The following is a 14,369-nucleotide window of genomic DNA, read 5'->3' as shown; positions in this document are numbered from 1 at the left end:
ACAGAAGGTCAACATAGCTAGGCTACGGTGTTATACGGTATCAGATTTTAATGCCGTTTTGTATTGACAACTAACTCTTTGCCATTGTGGCTAGTGGCCTCTTTTGGAGACGTCAGGGATGAGAAGAATCCTAGGTGGTATTCCTTGTCTGGCCTGTACGTACGTGAGACGCTTATTTAGCAGCCTTCCCAGCCAGAATCTGGTCCACCTCGATCTTGTGCTTGGAGAAATTGTCGACCAGATCATCCCACATTTTCGGGTCATGCTCGTGCTTCTGGTCGCTCTTCCACGCGTAGTCAGTGATGGTAAAGGCGCGACTACTCTCAAACATGAAGGCCACTGAGCCTTCCGAAATCTTCATGACCGGGGGGTCTTCCTTGGAAGCAGCCGCAAACTGCTCGTAGGCGACGCCATGAGGGACAAATCCACACTCAAACGAGACGCTCCCTGGACGGAATTCGTCCGATCGGCCATCATAGTCGCCGTAGATGAGACCCATCAGCTCAGAGGCACAGTTGCGGTGGTAGTATGGCGGCCTGTAGGTGTGTGATGCAACATCCCATCGAGGGGAGAAGATGAGAAAGTCGGCCAGCGGGGCGGTCGGATCCCTCGACTTGGCTGTCAAGACACAGAAGATCGAACTAGCTTGTCAGCATATCATGGCCATGGTCAACATGCCAATGGAGAGGGACTTACGGGTCGATATGGTCAACTGAGATTGACCCAACATTGACAAATTTGGTGAGATCGTACTGTATACATGTCAGCATACCGCAGCCGCGCTGATGACTGAGGACTTAAACGCCTACCTTGTACGGCACGTAGTTCCCAGACCAGGCGATAACGTCGAACGGGCAGTGGCGCTGCCTGCTCTGGAAGAACTTCCCTCCCAGTTTATAGGTGATTTCCCAGGGGTCGTTCTCAGTGACCTCATAAGCAGCAACGGGGTGAAGGAAGTCCCGAGCATTAGCAAGCCCATTCGCACCGAGCGGGCCCAGCTCAGGCAATTCAAAGTTGGAGCCCCAAATCTCGAGGATATAGCCTCGGGTTGGGCCTTCGACCTTGACCTTGAACCTCTGACCTCGTTGGATAACGCAGATCTCACCGGGTTGGACGTACAAGAACCCAAACTCGGTCTGAATATCTAGGGCTCCTTGTTGAGGCACGATGAGGAAATCGCCGTCCGAGTTGACAAAGGCTCTCTTTTCCATGCTCTTATTGCATAGAAAGACGTGCGTGGCAAGACCTTCGCGGAGCGTTGGATCTCCCGACCCAGCAACCGTCTTCAAGCCATCGACAAAGTCATGGTCCTGGACATTGGGGATTTCAAATGGATTCCAGGCCAACTGAGTAGGAGAAACGTGTACCCTCGGGTTGGTGGGAAGGAAATTAGACTCTGTGTCAGGGTTGTCAGGCAGGTTGGTCTGCACAACAGTCAGCCACGATCATCAGCACTTCTTTATCCGCAATTACTAACAAATCCCTGGTGTGCAACAGCAGGACGGGCACGGTATAGCCAGGCCTTCTTATTGACGTGGCGTGGGGCGACAAAGGCCGAGGCGGTGATTTGCTCAGCGTACAGTCCGAAACGGATAGCACGAGGGCTGTTCTGGCCCTTCGGGATAGTACCGGGGACAGCCTCTGACTCAAAGCTGTTATTGAAGCCAGACTGGTACTGGTATGGATCGTTTGGCCGGGTCTCGAAAGAGGGGATAGAGCCGTTCTTCTGGGTCTCTGCCCAGTGAAAGATTTTTTGGAAGTCCTGGTTAGCCATCGTATTTGAGCATAAACGCAAGAGTGCTGATTGGCTGTTGCAAGCTAAAGTGCTTTCTGTGTAATGCATAACTTTAAGCTTTTAGCAGCTCGGTCACGGCAGGTTTAATATTACATTAATCATCCCCCACATCTAGACCCAGGTACTGGCGGTTGTGGGGTAGTTATCAGGTATCATGTCATGATCTGGGAAGTGGAGTAATGCGGGGTGCCAAACTCAGCGTCTCGCTTCGTGGGACTCGAAGTCATCTTTCATGACAACCTAACCAACTCCTGAATAGTTATAATCTTACCCGACACACACCTCGGCTCCAAAAGAGCAAGCCTAAAGCATTAGTGCCAATGGTCTTCGTTCTAACGACAGCGGGCTTGTGTACCCCACAAATTAGTTAGGTCTAGGCCCTTTTAGATGTGATGGCAGGTTGTCGACTCGGTGCCGTTGGAGACGGCAAGACAACCAGCGCTGGGATTAGAACGTATTGTGCAAGTCCTGGTTGTGTATAAATACATGCCTGATTTCTAGAGTGACGATCCTTTTCCATACCTCGTAGCTTGACCTCCCAGAGATCACTGCAGGAATCAGTCAAGCTACTGTTAGTCTCATTCAAACCCAAATCATCGACACCATGGGTCTCGGCATTCTTGAACCCCATCAACCTACGGGCAATGTGCCTGGGACTGTTGTTCTCGGGGCCGAAGAGGCCGAACGAATCCACGACGACCGAACACTGAAACGTGGCACTGGCAAATACAGCGACATCATTCTCACCCCGCAACCTTCTGACGACCCAAACGATCCCTTGAACTGGCCGCAATGGAAGAAATGCGTCGCCTCCTTAATCCTCGTTCTTGGTTCTTGTCTGTGCGCCAGCTGCACAGGACCGTTGCTCAATGCAAGTCTCGCTGTCCTCGCCGTTCAGTTCAATAGACCGATTGGAGACATAACCGTCCTCTCGGGGTATCAGCTCCTGGTCGCAGGCGCTTCAGGTCCCTTCGTATCGGCTCTGTCGAGAAAGTACGGCAAACGTCCTGTCTTCTTCTTTTCCTCTCTGGCCTGTCTCGTTGGCACCATCATCGGATCCGCTAGTACAACCTACAACACTCTGCTTGCCAGTCGCATCGTCCAAGGCTTTTCTCTCGCCTCGTACGAGTCGCTCGTCTTTACCAGCATTGGGGATCTTTTCTTTGTCCATGAACGCGGTCTTTGGACCATGGTCATGGCGTTTACGCTGAACTGCGTGTCGAATCTCAGCTCGGTTGTTGCGGGAAGGATCACGTTAAGCCTGGGCTGGCATTATCTTTTCCACATCCTCGCCGCGTGCGTTGGATTCCAGCTGCTTCTTCTGTTCTTTTTTGTCCCGGAGACTTCCTACGTGCGCACCGCTCAACCTGGACACCATGCAATTAACGTGAACACGGAGGGTGCTACGGAGAAGCCCGCTCCAGATGGAGAAGAGGCGTGCCAAGTGGAAAATGTTGAGTCTGTACCGACAATCCCCCCAAGAAAGAGTTTCTGGCAGGAATTGGCGCTCTTCAACGGCACTTTCAGCGAGGAGAGCCTCTTTGAGCTCACCATCTCACCATTTGTCGCCTGCACAAATCTCGCAGCGCTCTGGACCGTCTTCGTCGGTGGAGCTGTGACATCCTTTTACGTTGCTATCGCGTACGTGATCGCTCAGTTATTCTCGCCACCTCCTTACCTGCTCTCCGTCGCTGAGGTTGGCTACGTGTCCCTGGGCCCTTTTATCGGTGGCGCCATCGGCTCAGTCATCGTGGGTGCGCTGCTGGACCCCCTGAGTCTTTGGATGGCCAAGAGGAACAATGGGGTCTTTGAACCAGAATTTCGCCTGGCTTCGACGCCTCTGGGCGTCCTCTGCGGAGCTGGTCTCTTCGGCTTCGGTGCTGTATCCGAGGCTCAAGGCAGCATTTATCTTGTCGCCTTCATGTGGGGACTGATGCTCTGCGGAACTTCCTTCATCATCGGTCCCTGTTCAGCCTACACCATTGACGCCTTTCGCGGCATGAGCGGTGAGATTTTCATTGCAAATGTCATGGTAAAAAACTTCTTGTTCTACGGTTATACCTACTTCATGAATGATTGGACTGCATCCGCTGGCGCGAGAGCCCCCTTTTTCACCTTTGGTGGGATTAGTCTAGGGCTTGTGTTGTCCACGATATTGGTCTATGTGTTTGGGAAACAATACAGGGGATTCTGGCACAAGCATAACATCATGGAAAAGTTCAACATCAAGACTCACCCGGATATGTAAATGTCTTGCTTCGGTCGGGAGGCTGGGCAGTAACTGAAGATGTACTTAGGTGCCTTGTGCACAACAGTGGCAGCCGGATGTAATTGAAGATGCCCTTGAACACACCAATTCAGGTTCAGCAAGATGCCCGTAAACACGGGGTCAAAAATGAATGGAAAATTAAATATAGACGTCTGAGCCGGGAACGCTTTCGAGCGGCCTAGCGACGTATCTTGATGCGGTGATGTGACGTATTCCAATCCTCCTTGCATTCTAGGTCTAACACATTTATCTAGACAATCACTCATTTTGCCTGCATTTTTAATTCAGACGGTGAGGTTGCCACTTGAATGTCTTCAAAAAGGTCCATTGATCTATATCCCCCGAATTATCCTGTTGAACTCCCGGATTCTCGCCATCCGGCATCCCTACTATAGCTGCATTATATCTTGATCAGATGCCACTTTTCTTAACGTCGTATTTATCCGCGAATAGTCAAACGGAGCCCGATTGAAAAAGCATATCGGGCGGAAGGAATGCGAGCGAAACATCTATGCCCAACTCCGCATCGAAACTCCAATCCCTGCTGTGACTCAGGTAGGGGACTGCCGCAGGGCCGGACCGAGAATGAACGGCATTCCGTAGACTAGGGGGCAACTCTGAATCTTTTGCAACTCGAGATTTGCTCATAGATAAACTTGTCGAATAGACCAACCGAAGATAGATCTTTGGGGCCAGGCTCAAGAGGCTCTTCCATTGGAAGGAATCACTAAACAACTCGTTCGTGGCCGTGTAGAAGTCCTCCAGCCTTTCCTTGCTAAGTTCGTGTCGTAAGATACTGATGATCAGATCAACGACATCATACCGAGAATAATGAGCCTTTAAGATTTGAACTAGGCATGTTAGGCTCAGATTCTGCCGTAGGAGCTCTTGATCCAAATCTTGCAGCTGATAATGACCGGCGGCTGTCGACATTTGGCAGTCCAGAGCATGCAGCGTCAAGGGTATCGCAGCGCATAGGACGACGGTACAAGGAAGAACTTGCCCCGGGCCTAGCTGAGCTACCCTCTCAAAGCATTTTGTCAAAGAAAGAGTTGATTCCTCAATCTCCCGCTGGTTTCGGGTCGTTGCCGTATAATAGACGGATAGTGGATGATGGGCAGAGTTGCACTGAGTGACAAGGCATAACCTCTCGTGATGACATAAAACAAGCCAAGCAGAACTATTACGTTAGTGACTCGACACATTTGATGTTGAAGAGAGCTGAACTTACCAATAGTAAATGATTACTGTGTTGAAGTACAACTTGATAGTTGAAAAGTCCCCCTCGTCCTTTATGAGTGGTGAGCCCCCCTGGGGATTGATGAGATGCGGCAGACTATGAGATATGTCTTTGTACCATTCCCGGAGTTGACTCTTGACAGCAGCGATCTCTGTCAGAGTTTTGTTGAAATCGCCAGGCAGCGGCTGAACCTGTGCACGTGTGAGGTGGAATAGAGTGCTCAGCACTAGGCAGAGATGGATAAACTTTTCCAGCAGCCTGATCAAGTGGCTTTTCAAGGTTGCGTTGAAAGCTTGGCTATGGTGAATCTCATCCCGCAGGTCAGCTATGCCCAAAGGCCGATGAGAGCTCACGTCGAAACGTGTGCCATCGATTTGCATTCGTCGACCAAAGCATAACGAGGCCAGCCTGTCCTGGATGATGCAGCACCACCAAAGTCGTTTCAGTGTGTTCTCATTAGACTGATGCATTGACAGTGACGATTCATATTGGTGTGCGCCCACAATTTCTGCATGTGTAATGGCAATGGTCAGCCAGACCGAGTCCATTTGGCTTGCAATCAAATTCAAAGATAGTGAGCCGCGAGATAGCAGGAGGGCCGCTTGTGAGAGAGTGAGTGAGGATGCCTCGGCATCGAGATCGTAGAGCAGCTAAGAGATAGTTAATTTGTGCCACAGAATAGTAGAATAGCCTTGGGAAACATACCTTGGCTTTTCTATAGAAACAAGACCTAGCCTGCTTACAGTCTACGAAGCCCATGCTTTGAATGGTTTCGAGGGGGGTAGACTTGGAAAACTTTCGTCAGTGGTTGGAGCCTGGCTGATCAAAGTAGTATTTGACTTACATCGCACGACGCAAACAGGAAAGACTGAAAAAGCAGCAAGGAAATCTTGGGTGCCGATGGACTTGGTACCACGCCGCCCTGGAGTATCTCGCAGAACTCGACCTCATTGAGAAGAGGAAATAATGGGTGGACCAGGCGGAAGTATTGTCGAACAATGATGTCTAGAGCTGGTCGACTGGGCAAGTTGAAGCACCCTTGGGATGCAAGGTATGTGACGTCTTCAACTCGTAAACTGGCCCTATTACTCACCTCGAGAAAGTCATAAGACGTGTAGTGTACTGAGCATGGTCCCTCCAGTTCGGGACTGCGCGAGGACGTAGTGCGTGATGCAAGTTCATCCGGAATACCCTGTGATACCGGCGTATGAAAGATGCTCTCGACAGCTTGGGGCGGTGGTGAAAGCTGCCGGATGGGCTGTCCTGAAACACCTCGGCCGGCATCGTCCTGTTTCCTGTTTTGGCAACTGGGCCATAATCTGATCTGGGTTAGAACATATTCACAAGGACCCTGGTCTAGACTCACCCGTCTCTGGGTGCTGCAGAACCCACAACAACACAGTCCCACCCCTTCATCTTACAACTCGAGCACGGCATGCATCCGAATGAAACGTCGCATCGAGTCTTTCTCTTGCGGCATCTGGCACAGGCTCGCGGTGCCTTTTTTCGACGAGTTGTCGAGGACTTGGCGTCCTTGCCTCGTCTTTGCTTGTTCTCTTCACTATCCATTAGGTCGAAGCCAGGCGGTTACACCCGAAAGTTTTCTCAGAGGCACGTCTTACTGATACAAAATGAGATTCTCTCTAAAAGCTCGAGCGTGAACAACGCGGAAGAGACTGTGATGGCAAATCTCCCTAACCAAGGAAACTGTATAACGAGGGGTGGGGTGCTTAGCCATGAGTGGGAGTAACCAGGCGCATGGGTTCATTCTCCCCACAAAGACCAAGGTCCTCAAGCTGGTTAACGAGGTAGGTAGCGAATGTGGGGTGCGCCAGTCCAACACCCCGCATTCAATTCAAGTCACCACAGCATAGATCCCTCCACAGATCATGAAACCCGTTGCTGGTGGGTGTACTCGTGGTGCTGGGAGACATGAAACTGGATACAATGGGTTTTCCTCCCACGGAGACTTACTCGGACTAATTTTGAGTTGTGGCGGCTATGTCTGATTTCTACCTCCTATCGTGCATCAGCCTCTAGCATCATGAACAAGATGGTTTAAGGCCGATGTAGTTACTGGCATCAACGATTGAATCATAATCAACATGCTACAGTTGCAGCATATAGAACTAATATTCAGTATGCTGTATCCATGATGAATTTTGATATTGTTTTCTATGAATGTGGTGTCTGTGTTGATGTGTTGTTCACCATGGTGACAATGTCCATCTCACGTGGACCTCTGCGAGATACCTTGCACATCATGTTTCGTTGCTTAACCAACCAATAGTCCTCGTGAGTAACCTTACTAGGATCGTAGGCCACAAAGTCAAACTCCCTGACGAGCACAGGGACTAGCTTGTTCATCTCTAGCAAGCTAATGTTCTTGCCAATGCAGGTGCGAGATCCAGCTCCGAACTGAATCAACAGTCAGTTTTCCATCCTGTCATGTTTGTTCGTGTTAGGGAGAAAACTCACGGGCATCCAGCATGACTCCATTGTCGAGAGCCTCTGCTTGTCCGAGTCCAGCCATCGCTCTGGCCGGAAAGCCTCCACGTCCTCTCCAAACACTTGGGGATTTCTATGCGCCACCCAAGTATTAATGCCAACAACAGTCTACCCAGCGGTCAGCCATTCATGTCCCAAACTTGCGGGGTATCCAGGAGCACGTACACCCTCAGGGAAGTAAGTGCCGCTAATGGTGGCACCGCCTTGAGGAACGACCCTCGCAAGGGGGAGGCCGGTAGCCGGGTGGAGCCTCAAGGCTTCCTTGATGCATGCTTGAAGATACGGCATCGCTTGTGTGTCCTTGAAAGGGATTCGAGTCGCGTCACCAAGTTCCTCCAGCTTCTGATCAATCTCATCCCGCAGCTATGATTGGGTTAGCCCAGATCAAAATGCTTGGGCCGACGGGCATACCTTTTGGAGGACATCTGGATGAGTCATTAGGTTGTACAGAATGGAACATAGAGAAATCGACGTCGTATCAGACCCTGCTCCGATGTTCACGAGACACGTTGACTGAACCGCAGCAAGCGGGAACTTGGCAGGGTTGTCTTCATGCAGCCCCATGGTCCTAGACAAGAAATCCATCCGGGTCTTTGAATCAGGATCGTTCTTACGACGGCTTCTTGACAGTTCGATTTGCTCCACGGTGAATGTCCCTATGCGAGTCAGACTTTTGGTTGGAAACTTGGTCATTAGCCAGAACAGAAAGCGGTGGAGCTCGTTGTAAACCCCAATCACGGCACAATACTTCAGATACTCATGCAGGTTGCCAAAGATGTCGTCTTTGTCGGCACCCTCGTCGAGTATGCCGAATCTCTTCCCCAACTTGACTAACGTCAGCAGAAGGCCATCAGGTGCTGAAGTTTCCAAACACTCACTGTGATTTGCCCAATGACATCAAATGCATAGCTTTGCATCCAAAACTGCAAGTCGAATGCTTGCCTAGACTTGGCAAGTTGATCAAGGCGCGTGACGAGCATATCAATGCATTCGTCAACATCACCCTCCATATTCCGCAGGGATGTCGCCGAGTACAAGTTTGCCACTAGCCTTCGGTTTGAGGCATGCCGTGTGGGATTCAGGTCGGTAAACAAATCCGTATGTGGTGCGAAAGGGTCGCCGGATGCCTTGTACCATTCTGACTTGAGCGGAATAGTTAGCATTGGACTCGGTGCGGAAGGGCAAAGCATTCCAGCCGTTTGATAACGTCTTCTCTTACTTTTACAAAACCCTTGGCAAGGCCGTAAATGACCTTTGTCGCCTCTGGGTCGTCGATGCTGAACTGATTCGGCGCGATTCTTACAATTGGGCCTTGGTTTGGCGTTGTTAGTTATCGCTCGTCTTATCTCTCCCACTGGTCGGCCTTTGCACCGCTGAGCTCATCTTCGCACATACCATGTTGTCGGTGAAGTTGAATATTCAGCTTGTGGAAACTTCCCTCAGATACACGCTTCATGTACCAGTATCGAGAAAACCTCGCGGCCATTGGTCCGGGGACATGTCGCAGAGGTGAAAAGAAAGGGGATACTAAACATCGCAGGGTCATAATAAGCAGAGCCCCAACGACAATGACGGCCAAAATAGGCAGTGTAATAGATTCGATAATCATCTTTGCAGTTCAGCAGCTGGGAGCAGTTGTGTGACTGGACTGGACAGCCGGATGGGCCTGCTGGTCATCAGTCAATTATCAACTGGTCGTCAGGGAGTCTTGTTCACGTATCAAGCTCGATCCAAATGTGGAGTCCCCCGCAATTACGAACCCAAACGCCGTCATAGGTGTAGAATGTGCCAGCTAGGAGTGGGAGTTTCCCTAGAAACTGTCAACCGTGTGACCACCTCCACGTGGGGTGAAGCGGCCTCATGTTACTGGCTAGGGCACATCAAGGAGTTTTCCAAGTCCTCCATTATGCATCACTTCTTGGGGCGGCCTGCCAGGCCGTAGGAGCAAGGTAGCTCCATAATTACAGATACGGGGTATGCCTTGAGGTAGGGGCACACCGCACCGGGCTCTCATCTACTTCAATTTGCTACTTCAGGTCTCGGAGACTAACAGAGACACCACCTAGAGATACAGTCATCTAATTGAGGAGGCTGATGTTGCCTGTGGCCAGCGCGGCAAACACCCTGTCCAACCCAGCCGTGTCTTGCTGACTTAGAGAAGCCACTTGACGCATTCTTCTACGCGAGCCCAGGCCCCTATCATCAAGTGAATGGTACATGCCGAAGGGGCCAAAAGCTGCATATGAGTCTGACGGCCAAGGATCCTGTTGGGAGATGAAGTCGATCCACGCTTTGCGCATGTGCTCCCCTGTCCGCCTTGCTGCGTCCGGCAGGCCCAAATCAAATCCTCCAAACAGAAAAACCAGGTCGATCCCATGATGAGCTCCATTTGACGGTTGCCAAGGGTTCTCCTCGTCCACCAGGCATCGAAAGACGGGCTTCCGTGCTTGACGCCATTGCTTCGTCATCTTTTCCACTGGGAGGACGAATTTGTAGTCGTTGATGAAATCCAAGGCCCCGATCCTGCATGAGGATGGCCTGTCAGTGCGGATATTGTAAAGACTCTTCATCTCGCTACTGTATTCACCCGCCAAATTGAACGCGTTGTCGATGCGGTCGATGCTTGTTGTCCATACGCCTTGCCTCCAGATGATGGACTTACCGAGGTTAGCCAACTTACAGAGTAATGGGCCGAGCTACTCACCTCGCTTCGGACATCGCTGAGAAGAAGTCTCTCCGAACTACCTGTGCTTTGCTGCCAGTCTTGAAGCACATCATCGGCCACCAGAAACCAGGACTGAATCCCGGACATCTTTATAGCCTCAATCATGACCTTGACAGGAGCGGTCCGCAAGTCGAAGTCTCCAAGGCTACGAAGATGCCGGGCCAATGTTTGACGAACAGATTGAGCTTTCTCCACTGGTTGAGGGGGCGACAAATGCAATGAGCCTGACGACAGCACGAACTGCTTCGCAGGTGCACGACACGCAAGATGCGCGTGACAATACACAGCGCCGGCGCTTTCACCTGCCAGAGTTATTGCATCCTACAGGCGCAGTGTCAGTAGCCATGGGGTGGTAGATGGTGTCCAGCATAACTCACAGGGTCACCGCCAAAGCCTGAGATGTTACGCCGCACCCAATCGAGCGCCATGGCTTGATCGCGTAAGCCCAGATTCCCTTCGCTCGTCTCATCGCCAAACCCAAAGATGTTGAGTCGGTATTGAACAAACACAGCCAAAATTGGTTTACCTAGCTTCAAAGAGCCCTTGACGAGGGCAGAAAAACCTTTGTGTTTGCTGTTAGCAAACCTGAAATTAGCTTACACAGGATTGGGATGCTTTGCAACAAACCACAGAGCCCTGATGCAGCGCTTCCAAAAGTGACGGCTTGAGACCCCCCTTCAGAACTAATGTCAGCCTTCATTCACATTCCGGTTGTCAATGGGGGTTATGACATGCCATGAATCCACACCATGACGGGCAGTCTATGCTGCGGCGATGCAAAATCCTTGGGCGCCACGATGTCCAGGTTGAGACAGTTGAATTCATCTTCAGGCTCTGTCGGGAGCTTGACATCAGAAGGGATACGAAGTAAATGACCGACATCAACAGGGACCTGTGGGCATCGAGGGCTTTGAGTCATCAGAATCAGAGTTAGCGCCACCAGCTCGTTGATATCAGGCCACAGGACTTGACCAACCCATATTGAGTACAGTCGATCGTGTCCGACAGGTTTGTTGGTGCGGACGGTAGACCGAATCTGTGTGGGATTTTGCCATACGGAATCCCTCGAAAGTAAACCAGAGAATCGAGTTCAACTCCCGAAAACGTACACTGTAAATCCTTGTGATGAAGTGGAACAGACATTGTTGCAGAATTTGGGTAGATGGAGGCTGTCATTCAATATCGACTGGATAGGGAGAAGGTAAGGAAGGAGAGCGAGAGTGAAAATAATTGAGGGTAATGGAGCAGTTAGGAGATTGTTATATTTATCGCGATAAATGAGTGGAATCGGACTTCCCTGCCCCCTCCCTCATTCCCCTCCCCTCGTTCAAGAACAAACCCCACATAGCTTGGGAATTCTCCACGAGCTCAGTAGTGTCTTCCTCGCATATTTCTCAGAGCTCTTTAGAAAAAATCTGTACGGCAATGACGCCGTGGCTGCCAAGCCAGATTTGAACAAACAGGATCCTCCGCGACGAAAACGGGCAACGGAGAGTTCATTGCTCTACGGAAAGACTCATGACTCTGTCCTAAACATGAATCCTTCCACCAACTTGACCAAGAAATCCAGTCCAACTATGTCCCCTAGTTCAAGTATACTGGCATATTCCTCTGTCATGGTGTCACGGCCTTCCACGACCTTCTTGGTCCCATTCTCGTAAATGGCCATGCCTCCGGTTTTCTGAAAGTTGTCCTAGGGCGCATGGCCATGCATGAACAGAATGACGTCCTGGGCAAACTGTATAGCTGAGGCTCTCTGCTGACTGTCTAAATGCTCGTTGTAGTTCTGGAATAGAAATGCAATGTCAAGTACGTGTGTGGTGTGGCCTTTGAAAGGACCTTCCCACGGATTTGGCTCTGAGAACTGCAACAGGAACGACTCTCCTGGGAATGCCTTGGCCAACGCATGGGCTGTTGCACGGTACCCAATATCCGAGGCGAATTGGATGATGCTCAACAAGGCTTCATCGTCGCTTTTTTCGTCTCTGATCTTGTAGATTTCCAGCAATTTGTCTGCCACCTGGGACTGGTGCGGCAAATTCGACCGCACATGGTCAGAGAATGCGGCTCCGATCCCCAGTTTTCTTTGGAACAGACCCATGATTCCAAGGACGCTGGCCTGGTTATTCTTCGTAAGCCAAAATCGAACTTGCATAGGAATGATTTGCACATACGTCGAGAGGGGCATAGCCGACAAAGGCAGCCTCGCAGGAAGTGTTCTTCCATGGTGGGTTCCCGTTGAGAATAGCGTCGAATGTTGGTTGGGATGGGATAAGCTCGCCATCCACCAAGGGACTGAACATTATGCCCTTGTCTATCTTTGCAGATAGATACTCGGGGGATGCATCTTTCAGAGCCTGGATTCGTTCGGCTGGAGAGCCCCCCTCAACCTCGAGAGCTTTGAGGACTTGCTGGTACGCAAGCTCAGCTGTTTCAAGCGGGGGTGGGGTCATGAGAGGAGGTGCACCAGCCAACACAACAACACGCCATGCGAGCTTCTCGTCAGGACTCAAAGCTCGTAGTGCGGAGACTATTATGGAATGTAGTCAGTCAGCGTGTCAAAGACGTCAAGATAGGATACCCACGTCCGCCTATACTTTCACCAGCGACCGTGATACGATCAGGGTCCCCGCCGAAACCAGAAATGTACTGTTTGATCCATCGCAAGGCTACCCGTTGGTCATGGTGACCGTTGTTGCTTCGAAAACCTGCGTCGCGTAGTTCTAGAGATGTGAGGAAGCCAGGTATGCCAAGGCGATAGCTGTGCGTTGATGAAGCCGGTCAGTGGGTGAATAAATCAGCAGGGTGTTTGGACGATGCCTTACTTGATATTTATTGCAATAATGGGTTTCGCTTGCTGCATGGAATGTCGGACAATCTGCTTAGTGTCGACCTGGGGCCACCAGTTGGCACCAGTAAAAAAGCCTCCTCCGTGAATGAAGACCATAACCGGGAATTTGCTCGAGGGGAAAGCCTCCTGCGGCACAGTAATGTTCATATTGAGGCATTCCGTTCCTGAACAACCAGGAGGCTCAGGTGTGGGAAGAGCCTTCTGGATGATCAGGTGTTCGACATCAACCCCAGAAGGATCCGATATGGCTTGTGGGCTATAGTAATGGCTTCAGTGTCATGTTTGCGGGAGGTGAATCCTGGGGTCCGTACCCATGCTTCACGGCAATGAGGCCACTGCCATCATAGGACGGCAGCCTCGCGTTGTCAAACCAATGGTCCAAAACGCCATACTTAACCCCGAGGAACTGAACAACACCGTCTGTCTCGTTGCCTTGGACATTTCCGATTACTGGGTGATTGTATCTTCCTGACGTAGAACCCATGGCGTGTCACGTTTGCAGTGGCGTAGAGAAACGAGAAGTTGAGAAACTGAAGTGAGGTTTGCGTAACCCTGGCGGCCATGGGCATTCCTCTCTTGAGAAGCTACTTAATACGTGTGAGCAAGTACTCCTCCACAGCTATACAGCAAGGTACACACGGGGTCACGACGGAAATACACATTCACGTGCGTCACTTACACACATCCTGCTAACCCTGGACTACCCCACATTCGATGAGGATTAGTGCTGTAACAGAGTGGGGATACCCCACATTCGAATCGTGAGGTTAAGATCTCTGTTTTAGGGGAACCCCACATTAGAGGCTGACTTCCGGGAATCTAGGGTAGGGCACCGTTGTGTCCATGGAGCGTGGGCAGACAGCAGACATAATCATATTGAGGAGCTTGTGTTAGTCAGATCACTAAACGAGATGCCTAGCACGGAAAGAGTTTATATCTATGGCAAATTTAGGCAATCATTTATATGAGAGGCGAGTTAAA

At 50.7% G+C, this 14,369-nt stretch overlaps 5 protein-coding genes across 5 annotated transcripts; 1 reads left to right on the top strand and 4 right to left on the bottom strand.

Annotated features, from left to right (window-relative positions):
* Positions 1 to 172: 172 nt before the first annotated feature.
* Positions 173 to 1,774, bottom strand: NCS57_00791300 (Homogentisate 1,2-dioxygenase; the record flags this gene model as incomplete). Its single annotated transcript, XM_053057748.1, has 4 exons — positions 173 to 641; positions 697 to 752; positions 810 to 1,424; positions 1,478 to 1,774. The coding sequence occupies 4 exons, from the start codon at positions 1,772 to 1,774 to the stop codon at positions 173 to 175; spliced, it is 1,437 nt and encodes a 478-aa protein (XP_052913943.1).
* A 625-nt stretch (positions 1,775 to 2,399) lies between these two features.
* Positions 2,400 to 4,043, top strand: NCS57_00791200 (MFS domain-containing protein; the record flags this gene model as incomplete). The annotated part of the gene is made up of 1 exon (XM_053057747.1): positions 2,400 to 4,043. The coding sequence occupies one exon, from the start codon at positions 2,400 to 2,402 to the stop codon at positions 4,041 to 4,043; it is 1,644 nt and encodes a 547-aa protein (XP_052913942.1).
* Positions 4,044 to 5,291: 1,248 nt separating this feature from the next.
* NCS57_00791100 (Zn(2)-C6 fungal-type domain-containing protein) lies at positions 5,292 to 6,720 on the bottom strand (the record flags this gene model as incomplete). The annotated part of the gene is made up of 4 exons (XM_053057746.1): positions 5,292 to 5,954; positions 6,010 to 6,099; positions 6,149 to 6,623; positions 6,671 to 6,720. The coding sequence occupies 4 exons, from the start codon at positions 6,718 to 6,720 to the stop codon at positions 5,292 to 5,294; spliced, it is 1,278 nt and encodes a 425-aa protein (XP_052913941.1).
* Positions 6,721 to 7,479: 759 nt separating this feature from the next.
* On the bottom strand, positions 7,480 to 9,298 carry NCS57_00791000 (uncharacterized protein; the record flags this gene model as incomplete). The annotated part of the gene is made up of 7 exons (XM_053057745.1): positions 7,480 to 7,722; positions 7,783 to 7,920; positions 7,978 to 8,175; positions 8,224 to 8,637; positions 8,691 to 8,954; positions 9,032 to 9,123; positions 9,208 to 9,298. 7 exons carry the CDS (start codon positions 9,296 to 9,298, stop codon positions 7,480 to 7,482), a joined length of 1,440 nt encoding a protein of 479 aa, XP_052913940.1.
* A 592-nt stretch (positions 9,299 to 9,890) lies between these two features.
* Positions 9,891 to 13,872, bottom strand: NCS57_00790900 (Carboxylesterase; the record flags this gene model as incomplete). The annotated part of the gene is made up of 10 exons (XM_053057744.1): positions 9,891 to 10,469; positions 10,517 to 10,858; positions 10,915 to 11,099; positions 11,165 to 11,212; positions 11,273 to 11,429; positions 12,351 to 12,656; positions 12,712 to 13,067; positions 13,123 to 13,298; positions 13,363 to 13,644; positions 13,700 to 13,872. The coding sequence occupies 10 exons, from the start codon at positions 13,870 to 13,872 to the stop codon at positions 9,891 to 9,893; spliced, it is 2,604 nt and encodes an 867-aa protein (XP_052913939.1).
* Positions 13,873 to 14,369: the final 497 nt, after the last annotated feature.

This window comes from Fusarium keratoplasticum, chromosome 5, assembly GCF_025433545.1.
Source record: "Fusarium keratoplasticum isolate Fu6.1 chromosome 5, whole genome shotgun sequence".
NCBI lineage: Eukaryota > Fungi > Ascomycota > Sordariomycetes > Hypocreales > Nectriaceae > Fusarium > Fusarium keratoplasticum.
Note: the sequence above shows the minus strand (reverse complement) of the source record. Positions and strands in the feature narration are given on the sequence as shown.